The following is a 12,784-nucleotide window of genomic DNA, read 5'->3' as shown; positions in this document are numbered from 1 at the left end:
TATTTAGGTATTTCAATATTTCAATTTAAAAGACTAAAATTCAGTTTTGTCACAGAACAAGCAATGAAATTCCGTGCTAGTGCAGCGAACTGTTTAAATTAAAATAGTTCTTTTGAATATTAGTGGTGTATATGAACACCAATGAATCGTAAAGGCAAAAAAAAGGGGCCTACAGGTTTCGCAGGATTTCCTCGGATTAAAAATTACTAGTTCACCGGGACGGCGAGCCGACAGTCCGGACGATAGCACTATCGTAAGCGCGATGCAAGTATAGATTATAATGTTTCAAATTTTTACAAGATAATATTATTATTTATTGTGAAATTTTGCCGCCCCCTAAAAAGTGCCGCCCCCACTACGGTACGCCACTGGTCTGGAACCCAAGTCGTAACAAGTGTTTCGTTCTAGAGCAATTTACCCTAACGTGCGTCACCTAAACGCAACGACGGCATTTAAGAGCGTTTCGTGCAAAGAAATTGCGTACGAGAGTCGACGAAAACACAAGACATGCCCGCAGCCGGGACACGAACGTAAGTGGCACAAAGCATTTGCAGAGGGTTACGTAAGTGTGGAAGATGGACTGCACTCAGAAAAGACCGCATTGTGGAAAGAGACAAACAGCTTAAGGAAAAGAATTCTTTGTGTCCAGCCTGTATAGATAACTGTTAAGTATATTAAATGTGTTTTAAGTGGTACAGAGCTGCAGACAATTTAATTCTCGCAAAGTAAGCCTTTGAAAAGTGTTGTAACTAATACATAGATTCAATGGAAAAGTCGGAGGTTAAAGGGCGAAATTTTTGATGTCCCGGATGTGTCGAAGGAACATGTCATGCTTCAGAATACGATCTCCGTTTATCCTTCGGTCCATCCGGTTTCGAGTGTATATTTTAATTAAAATTGCGATGAGCTTTGCGATGCAATTCGTATTTAGAGTTAGTATTAAATAAGTTTTAATTAAATTTCTATAAATAAGATATTTGCAAATAATCCTTATTCGTTGACCGTGTTTATAAAATATAATCTAAATTAATTAATTACGAAAATAAACCAATGAACAAATACTTAATCCTTTGCGTCTGTCCTTTTCGGCGCTTCGGTCGCTTTCCAATGTGGCGGCTGGTTTAAAAGTAGAAACAAGTGCGTTTCGGATGGTAATTCAAACGAAAAACACAAGCGACGGCAGATTTAAACGCAAATATGCAAAGTCCGAGTCGGCCGATGTCGTCTCCGAAAGTTGGACTAAACGAAACGAAAATAAAATCTTACAGCTAGCTAAATTCTAATTAAAATCTTAGTTGGTGTAATGTCGGCGTCCAAAAGTCTTCTTAAAACCACGTTCGGGTAGCAAAGAATACTGAAAAAGGCAAAAAACACAACAGATACTGGAGCAAAGAGCGCACACATCCGTTCGGCAAACGAAAAACGTGCAAAGTGACGCAAAATCGTGTTGCAACAATACGCGTTTCCATAGAAACGGCAATTGTTACGAGATTAGAAAGCTGGTAACGAATTCAAATGCGATTGACGTCATGGATTCTTTTTGAATTTTAAGACTAAATATCTGCATTTTTCACGTTTCTATCCTCCGAGTGATGACGGATTGGGATCGAGAGACTCCCTACCACCCTCCGCCTTCGGTTTCCATTCTCCACGAGGGGTTTGAAGCGAGATTTTCTATAATCGAACGTCATCTTTACCTCGCCACCCCCCAAAACTAGAACAAATCCTTCCTCTCGTTCGTCTAGTATTTTTCGACGAAGTTTCTGATTGACCGACAGCGCAATTTCGTAATACAGTATTTCGTTTATCCGACGCCATTTTAAGAGCGTTTATCTGACATCATCGGAAGTTAGTTATATTAAATATGCGTGTTATTGTTTAGTTACGTAAACGTTAATTAATGAAATTTTATGAATTCACCTGACCGATAGAATGTATTCTATCGGTCAGGTGATTTCATATCATATCATAAAATACATACACGAAACAATCATTCTATGATTGTTTCGTGTATGTATTTTACACGAAACAATCAAATACAGTAATACCCGACTTACGCGAACCGGAGTTACGCGATTTTCAAATCTCGTCGATTCGTCTTTTGTTTGAGTGCCACGCAACTCTCGATTATTCACTCCCCCCACACTATTGTTCAGCTTACGCGTTCGGACGTGTCGCGCGGAATCGACGCATAGCTACAATTTATTTTGTGTAATTTATTTCTGTTTGTTATATCTACGGAGACTCGAGAGACTCTAGGTGATGATTTCTTGTAACCATGAACGAACCAAAAGGTGAGATAAGATTAACGAGAACATTTATTAGCTTACATACATCCGACTTGGATTTTACACAAAAGACATCTGCAATCGTGAACAATTGACGAAAAAAGTATACATTTATCAGATAATAAACAAAGACTCATTTTGTAAACAATTTACCTTTTGTATATACAACTGACAAGATTACCTTTCAAATTATAAACAGACTCGATCCCAAGCGGTCTTTTGATCGTCGGACATACAAAAGAAATGAATAGATGGCGCCTAACTTAAGCGCGGTTTACAATAACGAACAGTGGCGGCCTTAGGGGGTGGCGAGCAGGGCAATCGCCCGGGGCCTCGCTCTTGGAGGGGCCTCGCGCAACAACCAAGTAGAAAAAAGTTGATATTTATANTAATATAAAAAGAAAACTTGCAAACAAATATAATTACTGTTCAATATATATAAAATCTTAAAAAGTATTATAAAATTAGGTTATCATCATGCACTAGAAAATAGTTTGATATTTAATGAAAATAAAGTAACTGAAGATGAAATTTGATATAAAATTTCCCTCTTAAAATTCCATATTTAATATCAATTTATTTATCAAATCTCAAAAGTCTCAATTCTATATTTCAGTTCCTGAAAAAGTCTGATATATAACAGCAGACATATAATATAAATGCAAAAGACATAAAAAAAGGCTGCATTAAACTTGTTATGTTAATAATCAGCTATTCACATAGCATTTTGAGATTGAGAATGATTTCCAACTTCTTTTTACACTTTATTCAGTATATTTTTGATTTTATGCCATCAGAATTTTCCAAATGTTATATTTATGTTAAATACTGTATATTTGAGGTAGTCATGTTTCATACCTACATTTAATCAAATGACCTATTTACAAGATAAAACGAAAAGAAAAATCTTTATCTATAGATGGCTGAATCAATCTCTGTTTGATCCACATTATGGCCCATCTGCTTCACATGACTTTTATAATTCTACACAGAATACTTTTTTAAATTTAGTGAGCAAATACAAAAATTTTCCCCATATTAATAGATAATTAGAAAACAATATAAACAAAAAGTTGAAATATTTTCATGATATAATGTGAAATCTGGATATTAAATGATATTAACTGGTTAAAACAGAATAAACACTCTTAATGATTAAAAATTTTCTTCCAAAGTAGACTATATTAGCAAAAATAAAACAGGGAAAAAATCTAAATAATTAGAAATGATAATTTGCAATTACTCAATTATATAAAAGTAATAAAACCATTACTGAAATACTATATGTCATTTTGTATAATCAAACATAATTTTTAACATATTTATATAAACAAAATTGAAAATTTTTGAAGCCTGAAATTTATTTTATAATAAATAATATTAATATAAATAAACCGCAAGCAAATAACAGGTTGCCAAATAGGTTTTATAAAAAGTAAAGGAGAACTTTTCTAAATGTAGCCCAAATTATTTTTAATAGTGGCTCAAAAGTAGTAAATCGCCCAAATGTAGTAGCCTAGAGCCCTAATGTGCTATTCGTAGCCCAATCTTGCAATCCCGAAACCCAGCCGTATTTTATGAAATAAGAGGAAAAACAGAGTAGCCATGTGTAAGATGATAACCGAAAATGTGTTACTGTAAAAGCAAAGCCATATTGACCAAATTAGAGTTTTTGAAATTAGAAAATATAAGAATAATATAAAATTAAGTAATAGTGCTTTAGTTAATACAAATTGGGGTGACGTAATAGTTTTAATTGGCTAATTACAATAGTAAAATGTAGGAAAAGAGGCACTTTGTTGTTGTCAGTTTATGGTAAAGAATGATCTGGCATATTTTAAGATGTTTAAAGAATTCTTTAAACAAGATCAATGTTTACTTATCTTTACTTACTCAACTACAAAAAACTTTTATAGACTTATATAAAAAATGTTATTAAATATGTTATGTAAATGTATGTAGAAGTTTGTATGTTTGTTTTATTTTATGTAGTGGTTAGTTTGATGTATTATATCATTGTAGCATTTACGGAAGAGGAGCTAAAGCCCGAAATGCATACACGTGAAGAATGACAATAAAATATATTGGATGAAATTCTCGCCTGATTAGTCCTTGTCATACAAAAATAATGTGTCTATTTACATCAGGAATTGAGAAATACGTTATTTAGTTTTCTAAATTTACGAAGTATTTCTGCATTAATTAATCAAGAAAATTTAAATTTATTAACTTTTACGTTAGGACAAAGTTTCACGACAAAGTTTAAATAAAACTAAAGTGTAGTTTCTAATGATTATCAGCTTAGTAACTTAGACTCAATCTATAATAAATATATGCCTATTTTCCTGTCAATACTTGAATTGTATTCGTAGATAAATATAATTGTATGTAATCCTTTGATTAAAATAATAAATGTTTAAAATATATATAAAAGAAATTAACACAACTGTATCTTTGAAATACACGTCTATAAACTCAAACATTAATAAATTCATTTATCTTTATTTCATCTTTTTATTCTAGATTATTATTGCATATGCGTTAATTAAATATTAAATTTCACAACTAAGTAAAGAAACTTAATAAAACACAAAAGCATTTAGCATAAAAATATATTTAAAAATTTTTAAAACAAAGGAAGGCTTATACCAGATGTTGTGCGGATAACTCTTTATGATTTCGGATCCATTATTATTTTATACAGCTGCATGACTTTCTTCTCTTAATCAAAGTTATTTTCTATATTTTATAAACTTTCCAGCTTATAACTTACTTTTTTTTTAAATTGAAATAAATGTTTTCAATGAAGACAAGGATCTTCCCCTTGTTTCCTATTATAACTAATAATTTTAACAACTAATTAGTGGACATACATATTTTGTAACCTTAAACTGTTATGGGCACTTTCGCTAGTTGCGAAGGGGTCTCCTAACAGCAGAGATATAGTCCAAAAACAAAAAAGAAGAAAATTCTGAGGAATAAAAAAACGTAAATTACACCTACCAACATCAATGCGCAAAAATAGTATTGGTTCATTCGCTACTATAGAGAATGAACCAATACCTTTTTTACTTCTACATCTCTACTGTAGAAGTAGAAGGTCATCAGATGGGATTGTTAGGATAAAGGGGTGAAAATCTTATTAATAATGGTGTTAAAAGGCACAAGCGAAATGAGTACAGTGTGAATTGAGAATTCGGATATCTTTTTATGGTCGGTTCTAGCCTAAGGACAAAATATAGAAATACTAAGTCGTGCATCAACGAAGTAATCGAAGAGCCAGCCGCCAAAATGTAGGTTATGAATACTTATGGTAAGCGCAGCGAGCCCATATAGTTGTGGGTATAGTTACGTGTTATAGAACAGAAGAAAATTTTGAAATCTGACCAATTACAAGGACATTTGGAGACGATATGATATGGTATTAGAGCGTATTCTAAAGTCATTATTAAATAGCCCACTTCAACACATTAGCTTATGATTTTATCACTAAAATAGCTTTATTTTAATAACAAGCACTTAAGCTTCATGCATTTGTCTGAAAAATTCATTCATTAAAAAAGTTCGATCAGAGCCCTCCAAAATTAGGGACTCTGAAATCTTAAGCTTCATTAGTTTCATAATACATCCGGCCAATGACTGCATATAATAATTTCTAAGAATTTAAATTTGACTTTAAATTATTATATTATCATGAATATGGATGGGATAGACTTTAAGCATTGAAGAGAGAATATTATTAACAAACAAGAAAATTTGAATTACAGCAGAACTTTATTTTTTCTATTATCAAAGAAGAAATAAAATAAAGCAAATCATTTTTATTTGCTTTATTTGTAAATTGTTATTAAATTTAGTAATAAAAGGGTTGTAGTATAACCATATTGAAAGAAACTTTAGATTAAAATCATATATTTACACACATTATTAATTTATTTCTAAAAGCAACTCTATGTTATATAAAACTTTCACTTCTGTTTATGATTGTAAGCTTTATAATAAAGCTAAAAATCTTTATTAAAAAGCTTTATTATATATATTTACTGTTATAATTCAATTATTTTACTTACTTTAGAATCTTCAATCCTATTTCTTAAAATATCTGGACAATTTTCCTCTTCTCTACAATATTTCTTTTCATTGTCTGTTTAAACAGTTTTAAAAATTAATATTGAAGCCTTTTTTAGATTTAGAATAATAAATAATTGTTCTTTTTTATAAGATATTCGCATATATTTCAATACCATTTTTTGTCCTAAATAATATTCTGTTATATACTTTATGGAATAAGTAGGTTATTATTTTCAATTATATATAAATTTTTATTGTTTGTTAATTTTAAAATATTAAAGCAATAATTAAAAAGATTATAATTATTTAAAATAATGTAAAAATTTATGTAAATATATAATACGTTTATAGTTTATTATAAATTATTAACAAGTATAAGGCCTACAATTGTATTTTGTCATAGTATTCTTAAGTGTTCATAGTAGTAATTATACTTGAGTATAAATGATTGATGTAACTTGCACTGTACAGTGTGATATTATACTGTTCATATAAAAGAAAATATAAAGTCTGTTCATTTAAATCACACGATTTACATAAAGAAACTTTCTAAAACTTCATTTAAAAATGATCAGTATTAATCACCCAAATATTAACAAAATTTGCTGTTTAATATAAATAATTAAATACATTTATACTTATCAAAGAACAATTTGTACAAACTTACCGTGTTTTTCGTTCCAATCCAATTCATTAACCGTTATTAATTTATGATTAGAATTGACCGTTCCATCGCTATCTTCCTGTAATTAATAAAAATTAATATGAATTTTAATTAATAAATATTTAAAAAATCCTAAACTTTTTGCTTGTAATGAATTAATACATTTTAAATGCTTAGAATAAATATTACTAATTGATAAACAGTTTTGTGAATTATTTTCAATACGTGAGAAAACTCCTGTTGAATAGATCTAATAATATTTATTTTAAAATATCAATTAAGAAAAAAACCGATAATTGCATCATTTATTTTGAATTGTCTTCTCTACTGATAATTGATTTTGAATTTAGTTCAATAAAGATAAACCATTTCTTACACAATAAGAGGAAGATAACACCTGCTTTATCTTCACTACAAAGTCAGAAAGCCCTCCCAAATTATCAGAATGATATATTTTAATGCGCACTACAAAAAATTCAACGATAACTCATCCTCAAATGGATCTTACATGTAATATCCAAAATATATTTGTTCCAAGTAAATTTTATCCGCAACAGTCATTTATTTATATTTTAGTGTGCTTCGGCTTAAGTGACAGAACAAATTATGTTACGTTACTATAAGACCTTGGAGTAATATTTAATCCTTTTATTACCACGATTTCTTTCATCATTAGTTCTTCTGGACAGTTATCTTCCATCTCATCCAGTGGGCATAACGCTTCCCCGTTGATTGTTTGCTGATACTTGCTAGGTGTGTACATAAGTGAATCGGATGGAGTCAGCGTTGTTTCACTTTTTTCACTTTCATTCGCTGCACCTAAAACATATTTTACTTATTTTAGCAATTACATTATGAACATTACAAATTTGATTGATTTATTATATATAGGGTGAGCCAAAAGTCGGTTAACAGGATCCAATACGATGAATGAGGCTTGAATATCATCTGGTCTAAACCGATTTTATGTTGCAATAGTTTCTAAATATAATGTTAAAAAATACATTTGGGTTAACTGATTTTTGGCCTATTGTGTATATTTGTTTTGCATGCATTTATTTATATTTAAAAAGAATCGAACTGATTAAAAATTTAACTATAAATTAATTATTTTGTTCTATAATAATAAATTTTTCTATACGAAAGAAGTAAATTAGGAATATAATACAATGAATGGTGTAATAAATTTTATTATGAATATATTGATATGTCCTATACTCTCTGGAACTTTATAACATACATAAGATTATTTTTAATACACAATTCTTTCTATTAAGAATTTCCTATTTCTAATTATGAGAATTAAGAATATATATGAAAAATAATTTTAAAATAAATTTTCCCTTTATAAAATTAAGTTTTAATATATATTCAAGTTACTAGATGGCAGTAAAGATTAGTAAAACTATCGATCTAATGTCACAAGGTCTATGACCCGATCTAAGTGCAGAATGCTGACAGAAGTAAACCTCTCATCGATCGTAATCTTCGAAACATCAATCCAGACAGCTAAAGTAATGTACATCACTAATATACTAACCAATCAAAGAGTAAAAAGTCATGATAGAAATGAGTGTACCTGAAAATCTGTAGTAAAAATAGTAAAACAAGACAAATATTCATATTTACTAGCTCTCTGTTGTCTTCTTTTCCTTCTCTGAATAAAACAAATAACGAGAATCACGTTTAGAACGAGTAGAACTGATCCAACTAGAGACACTATAACGAGTAATAAACGAGGCACTTCGCCTTCTTCTCCACTGAAAGCATCTAGAGATGCACTAGCTGAATCTCTGAAATTATGTCCTTCCGCTATAATAATAAAATCATAATTATTAAATAATGCATACACCTTGAATAAAAATTACGATTTATTATACACTAGCAACTTACTTAAAGTAAAAGTAATTGTTTCTTTCTCTTGAATTTCACTTTCACCTAAGGCATTTCGAGCTACCACTGCAAACACATATTCTGTACCGGGTTCTAAGTTTTTAATTCCGTAAACCGTCGAATTAGAAGGAACAACGTTCGTAACAATAAATTCTTTAGAACCACTTTTCTTATATTTTATTCGAAAATGTTGTGGCAAACCACTACTGAAACCAGGAATCCAACTAAGAATGACGCTATCGTGTGTAATATTTACAACACGTAACGATTCGGGAGGATCGGGTCTACCTGCACTTTCAAGAAAACATTGTAAATATAAAACAAAAAATTAAATTTATTTATAATTTTTATATATTAAAAACTAACCTCTCTTGCGTAATTTTAATTTCATATGGTCGTGTCCTAATTCATTTCGAGCAACGCACGCGTATTGTCCAAAATCATTTATTTTCAAGTTTCTTACAAATAGCACGCTCTCCCATTTGATTTCAGTTAATTGCGTTGATTGAGAAGCATATTTATCACTGCTAAAATTATCTCCAATTATACCTCCATTATAGGACCATACAAAACTAATGTCGGGAGCACCGTCAGCTAAACACACCAATCTAGCCGTTTCTCCAATATCTCCGGCAACATTCAAAAGATTTTTTGGAAGATGAATCTTCGGCTTAACTAAATAAAATAATATTTATAAAAGAAAAGAATCTTAACATATGTTTTAAGAACATTTTTATCAATGTATAACATATCTAAATCTTGTTTACTGTGAGGATAAATCTCACTCACAACTCACACTTGACAATCAGCTGCGCTCGTCCAATTGATTCATCTCCTACACCATTGTAAGCCACACATTCAAATGTTCCAATATCTTCTTTACTGACATTCAAAACTGTCAAATATGATCTACCTCTTTCAGCTACCTCCTGTGTTCTGCTCATATCAAAGCCTTTTCTTCTCCACTTTATGACATCGTTACTTAAAGGATTCGCTGTTGCCACACATTCAAAGTAAGCATTGTCACCAGCATCGGCGATGGCAGTCTTTGTCACTTTTATGACACTAGCTTGATCTGTAAATAACGTTCATTTAAATTATTTATTTATTTAATAATATCTACAATAAGAGAATATATTAAACTTCTATACAATGTAATATTAAATTTACAAAACGTTACTTATTTAATAGTATATTTATTAAATTCTTGATTATTATACTGTATATAAATTAAAATAATAATGTCGATATTGTAAATGTTATTAAAACTAGAATTTCAAATATAAAATATATTGCTGTATATTAGAATTTAAATTTGGTATTTTCTTATTAAAATTAATTTGAAATATATCCATGTAGAATAAACAGTTTTCACATTATTTAAATATTTAAAATAATTTTGAATTATTATTATTATTATTATTATTATTATAAGACATTGTATAATTACAAAACAAGTAGACTATAAAGTAAAAAATTATATATTTTTTAAAACTCTTTCCGCCCTTTAGGCATTTAGAGGAGCCTTTTCCATCCCCATTTTGGGTTTGTCCAGGCCTACAGTAGGGACAAGTGGTAAGGACAGAGTTCGACATATTCGGGACTGACGCCAATGAAAACTTTCCTGAAGATTAAATCTCCAATTCGATCCCATATCCCAAGAGCAATAGGCTGGCGCCATATTTTAACAAAATAATTTGTCTAAAATACTTTATAAAGTTTAAAAATACATTTAATTCTAATTTTTAAAAATATTAAATAATTGTTTTTATATATTCTGTATTTATTTTAGAAGAAAAGATGTAGACTCTAAATTCTAGAGAGAGACAATAAGGTGTGATTTCCCCTCTGAGAATGATTATTAATAAAATAAGCATAAGCATTTGTTTAAATAAAAAAATATTAAAAATTGGAAATGATTAAAATATTAGTACTTGATAGCAATTTTATTCTTGGTTCCAAAGAACATACAATGATTAAGATATGTTTACTGTATACTTTGTAGTATGTTGTAAGTTTGTGGAGTTTNCATTATTAAAGACTTCGATACAAAAATGAAAATTTGTGAATTGGCAAAGAAGTTTGATCTACCGGAATTGTCGGTCAGAACAATTATAAAAGGTAAAGAAAAAATTCTCGAAGCTGTGAAAAATGCTCAATCTTTAAATTCAAGCATCATTTCTAAACGTCACAGTATTATCGCTGAGATGGAAACAATGTTAATTAAAATTATGGCGTAATAATCAAGTAAATGTGAAAAATTGTAAAATAATATAGGCCTAATTTGTTATACATATGTGTTATCTAAGATTTTATTAAACATTTTTTTTCTAAATTATTGTTTTCTTTAGTGTCCGACCCCAATTAAAAATAATTTGTATGTATTTATATGTAAAATTATACCCCGACTTACGCGAATTCGACTTACGCGGTTATCGCTCGGTCCCACCTATCGCGTAAGTTCGGGGTATGACTGTATAGATCTTTCTATATTCAAACTGAGAAAAAGATCGTTCGTTTCAAGAAATATAACTGTTTTTATAAAAAAAAATCTACCAATAGCAACGAGTTGCGTAACTTTCTCGGCAGTTGTGAGATTTTATTTAAAAAATAACTTTTATACTTTTAATTACAGTCAGAGTCGGTAGATTAACTGGTCTTTCGACTTCCTATCTTCGCTCGTTGCTAGAATCAACTAGAGACAAATGTTACCACCAGGGGCACTGCNAGACCAGTTAATCTACCGACTCTGTTACAGTATACTATAATAAATAAAACTGTATGTGGCGCCATCTGTTATGAGATTTTGTTATATAAACTTTTCATATTTTTAATTATTATAAAATTGCAAAAGGATTAATTTTAAGCGTAGAAATGAATTTTATAAAAAAAATTACAAATGCTAGTAACGAGTAAAATCTTCATTAATTCCGACCCTCTTGAAATATCATACGACTCCCCTCTATCTCCCTACCCTCTTGACCTTTAACCACCAATAGCATCAATGCCTCTTATACACAAGCTACCGCATCAAAGTTTATTTCTTAATGCTATTATATTTTAGTTCTTAAAGTCGACAGAATAGAGACATAAAAAAGTCGTGTGTCATATCTCCAGTGTGGTCGGACTTAATGAATATTTTAGTCGTTATTAGCGTTCGCAATTTTTTTTATAAAACTCGTCTCTCCCCTCAAAATTAAGTTGAGTTCTAATATGAACACAGACAGAAAAGGAAATCTTATAAAATTTAAAGATGATTTTTACAATAAAAAAGTAAATCACATTGACCGTTCTTCAAATTTGGATATTAATTAAAATGGCGATACTGCACTATCAAAGATACAGCATTGCCACCAATTCAAGTTTCATTAGAGCGTTTATCTTCCACTCTTAAAATTATTAAATCTGATTTAAGAGCTCCCGTGAATGTTACTTATGAGTTTTTTAAAGAAGTAATTCAATTTATAACAGAACTAGCAGACCCCGCCACGCGTTGTTGTGGCTCAAAATGTATTTATTATAAATTTATAACACTTCCCCCGTGGGGGAGGGGTAAGTTTTCGAAAAATTTCTTAGTGTACATTCTCTTGACGTACCCTATTAAAACGCAATCAAAAACGCAAAAACCCGCATCTAAAATAGTAGTCTATAAATAGAAGCATAGTTCTTTACGGTAAGCCTTAATCCTAACCATCTCCCTTCAGTGGGGTTGAATTTCGACATGTATATTAAATAAAAACACGTGCGTATTCGAATGCAGCGTTGTGTCAAAATTTCAAAGGAATAGGTAGGAACAAACGAACATTACATTTTTATTTATATAAATAGATAGAAGATGATCTGCTTTAGTTCATTTTCACAGAAAAGC

At 30.0% G+C, this 12,784-nt stretch overlaps 1 protein-coding gene across 1 annotated transcript in view; it reads right to left on the bottom strand.

Moving 5' to 3' along the window:
- Window positions 1-6,161: 6,161 nt before the first annotated feature.
- The window catches only part of LOC111630588 (nephrin-like), a 9,141-nt gene continuing 2,518 nt past the window's right edge, over window positions 6,162-12,784 (bottom strand). The window contains exons 2-9 of the mRNA XM_023374704.1: window positions 9,713-9,991; window positions 9,283-9,591; window positions 8,917-9,204; window positions 8,768-8,835; window positions 8,653-8,680; window positions 7,679-7,842; window positions 7,027-7,102; window positions 6,162-6,432 (exon numbers count right to left, since the gene is read on the bottom strand). Coding sequence (XP_023230472.1) covers window positions 6,335-6,432; window positions 7,027-7,102; window positions 7,679-7,842; window positions 8,653-8,680; window positions 8,768-8,835; window positions 8,917-9,204; window positions 9,283-9,591; window positions 9,713-9,991 — 1,310 coding nt within the window. The 3' untranslated portion in view covers window positions 6,162-6,334. The remainder of the gene's footprint in view (window positions 6,433-7,026; window positions 7,103-7,678; window positions 7,843-8,652; window positions 8,681-8,767; window positions 8,836-8,916; window positions 9,205-9,282; window positions 9,592-9,712; window positions 9,992-12,784) is intronic.

Source organism: Centruroides sculpturatus, unplaced genomic scaffold (assembly GCF_000671375.1).
Source record: "Centruroides sculpturatus isolate CEXI.00-Female unplaced genomic scaffold, Cexi_2.0 scaffold603, whole genome shotgun sequence".
NCBI classification, from domain to species: domain Eukaryota; kingdom Metazoa; phylum Arthropoda; class Arachnida; order Scorpiones; family Buthidae; genus Centruroides; species Centruroides sculpturatus.
Note: the sequence above shows the minus strand (reverse complement) of the source record. Positions and strands in the feature narration are given on the sequence as shown.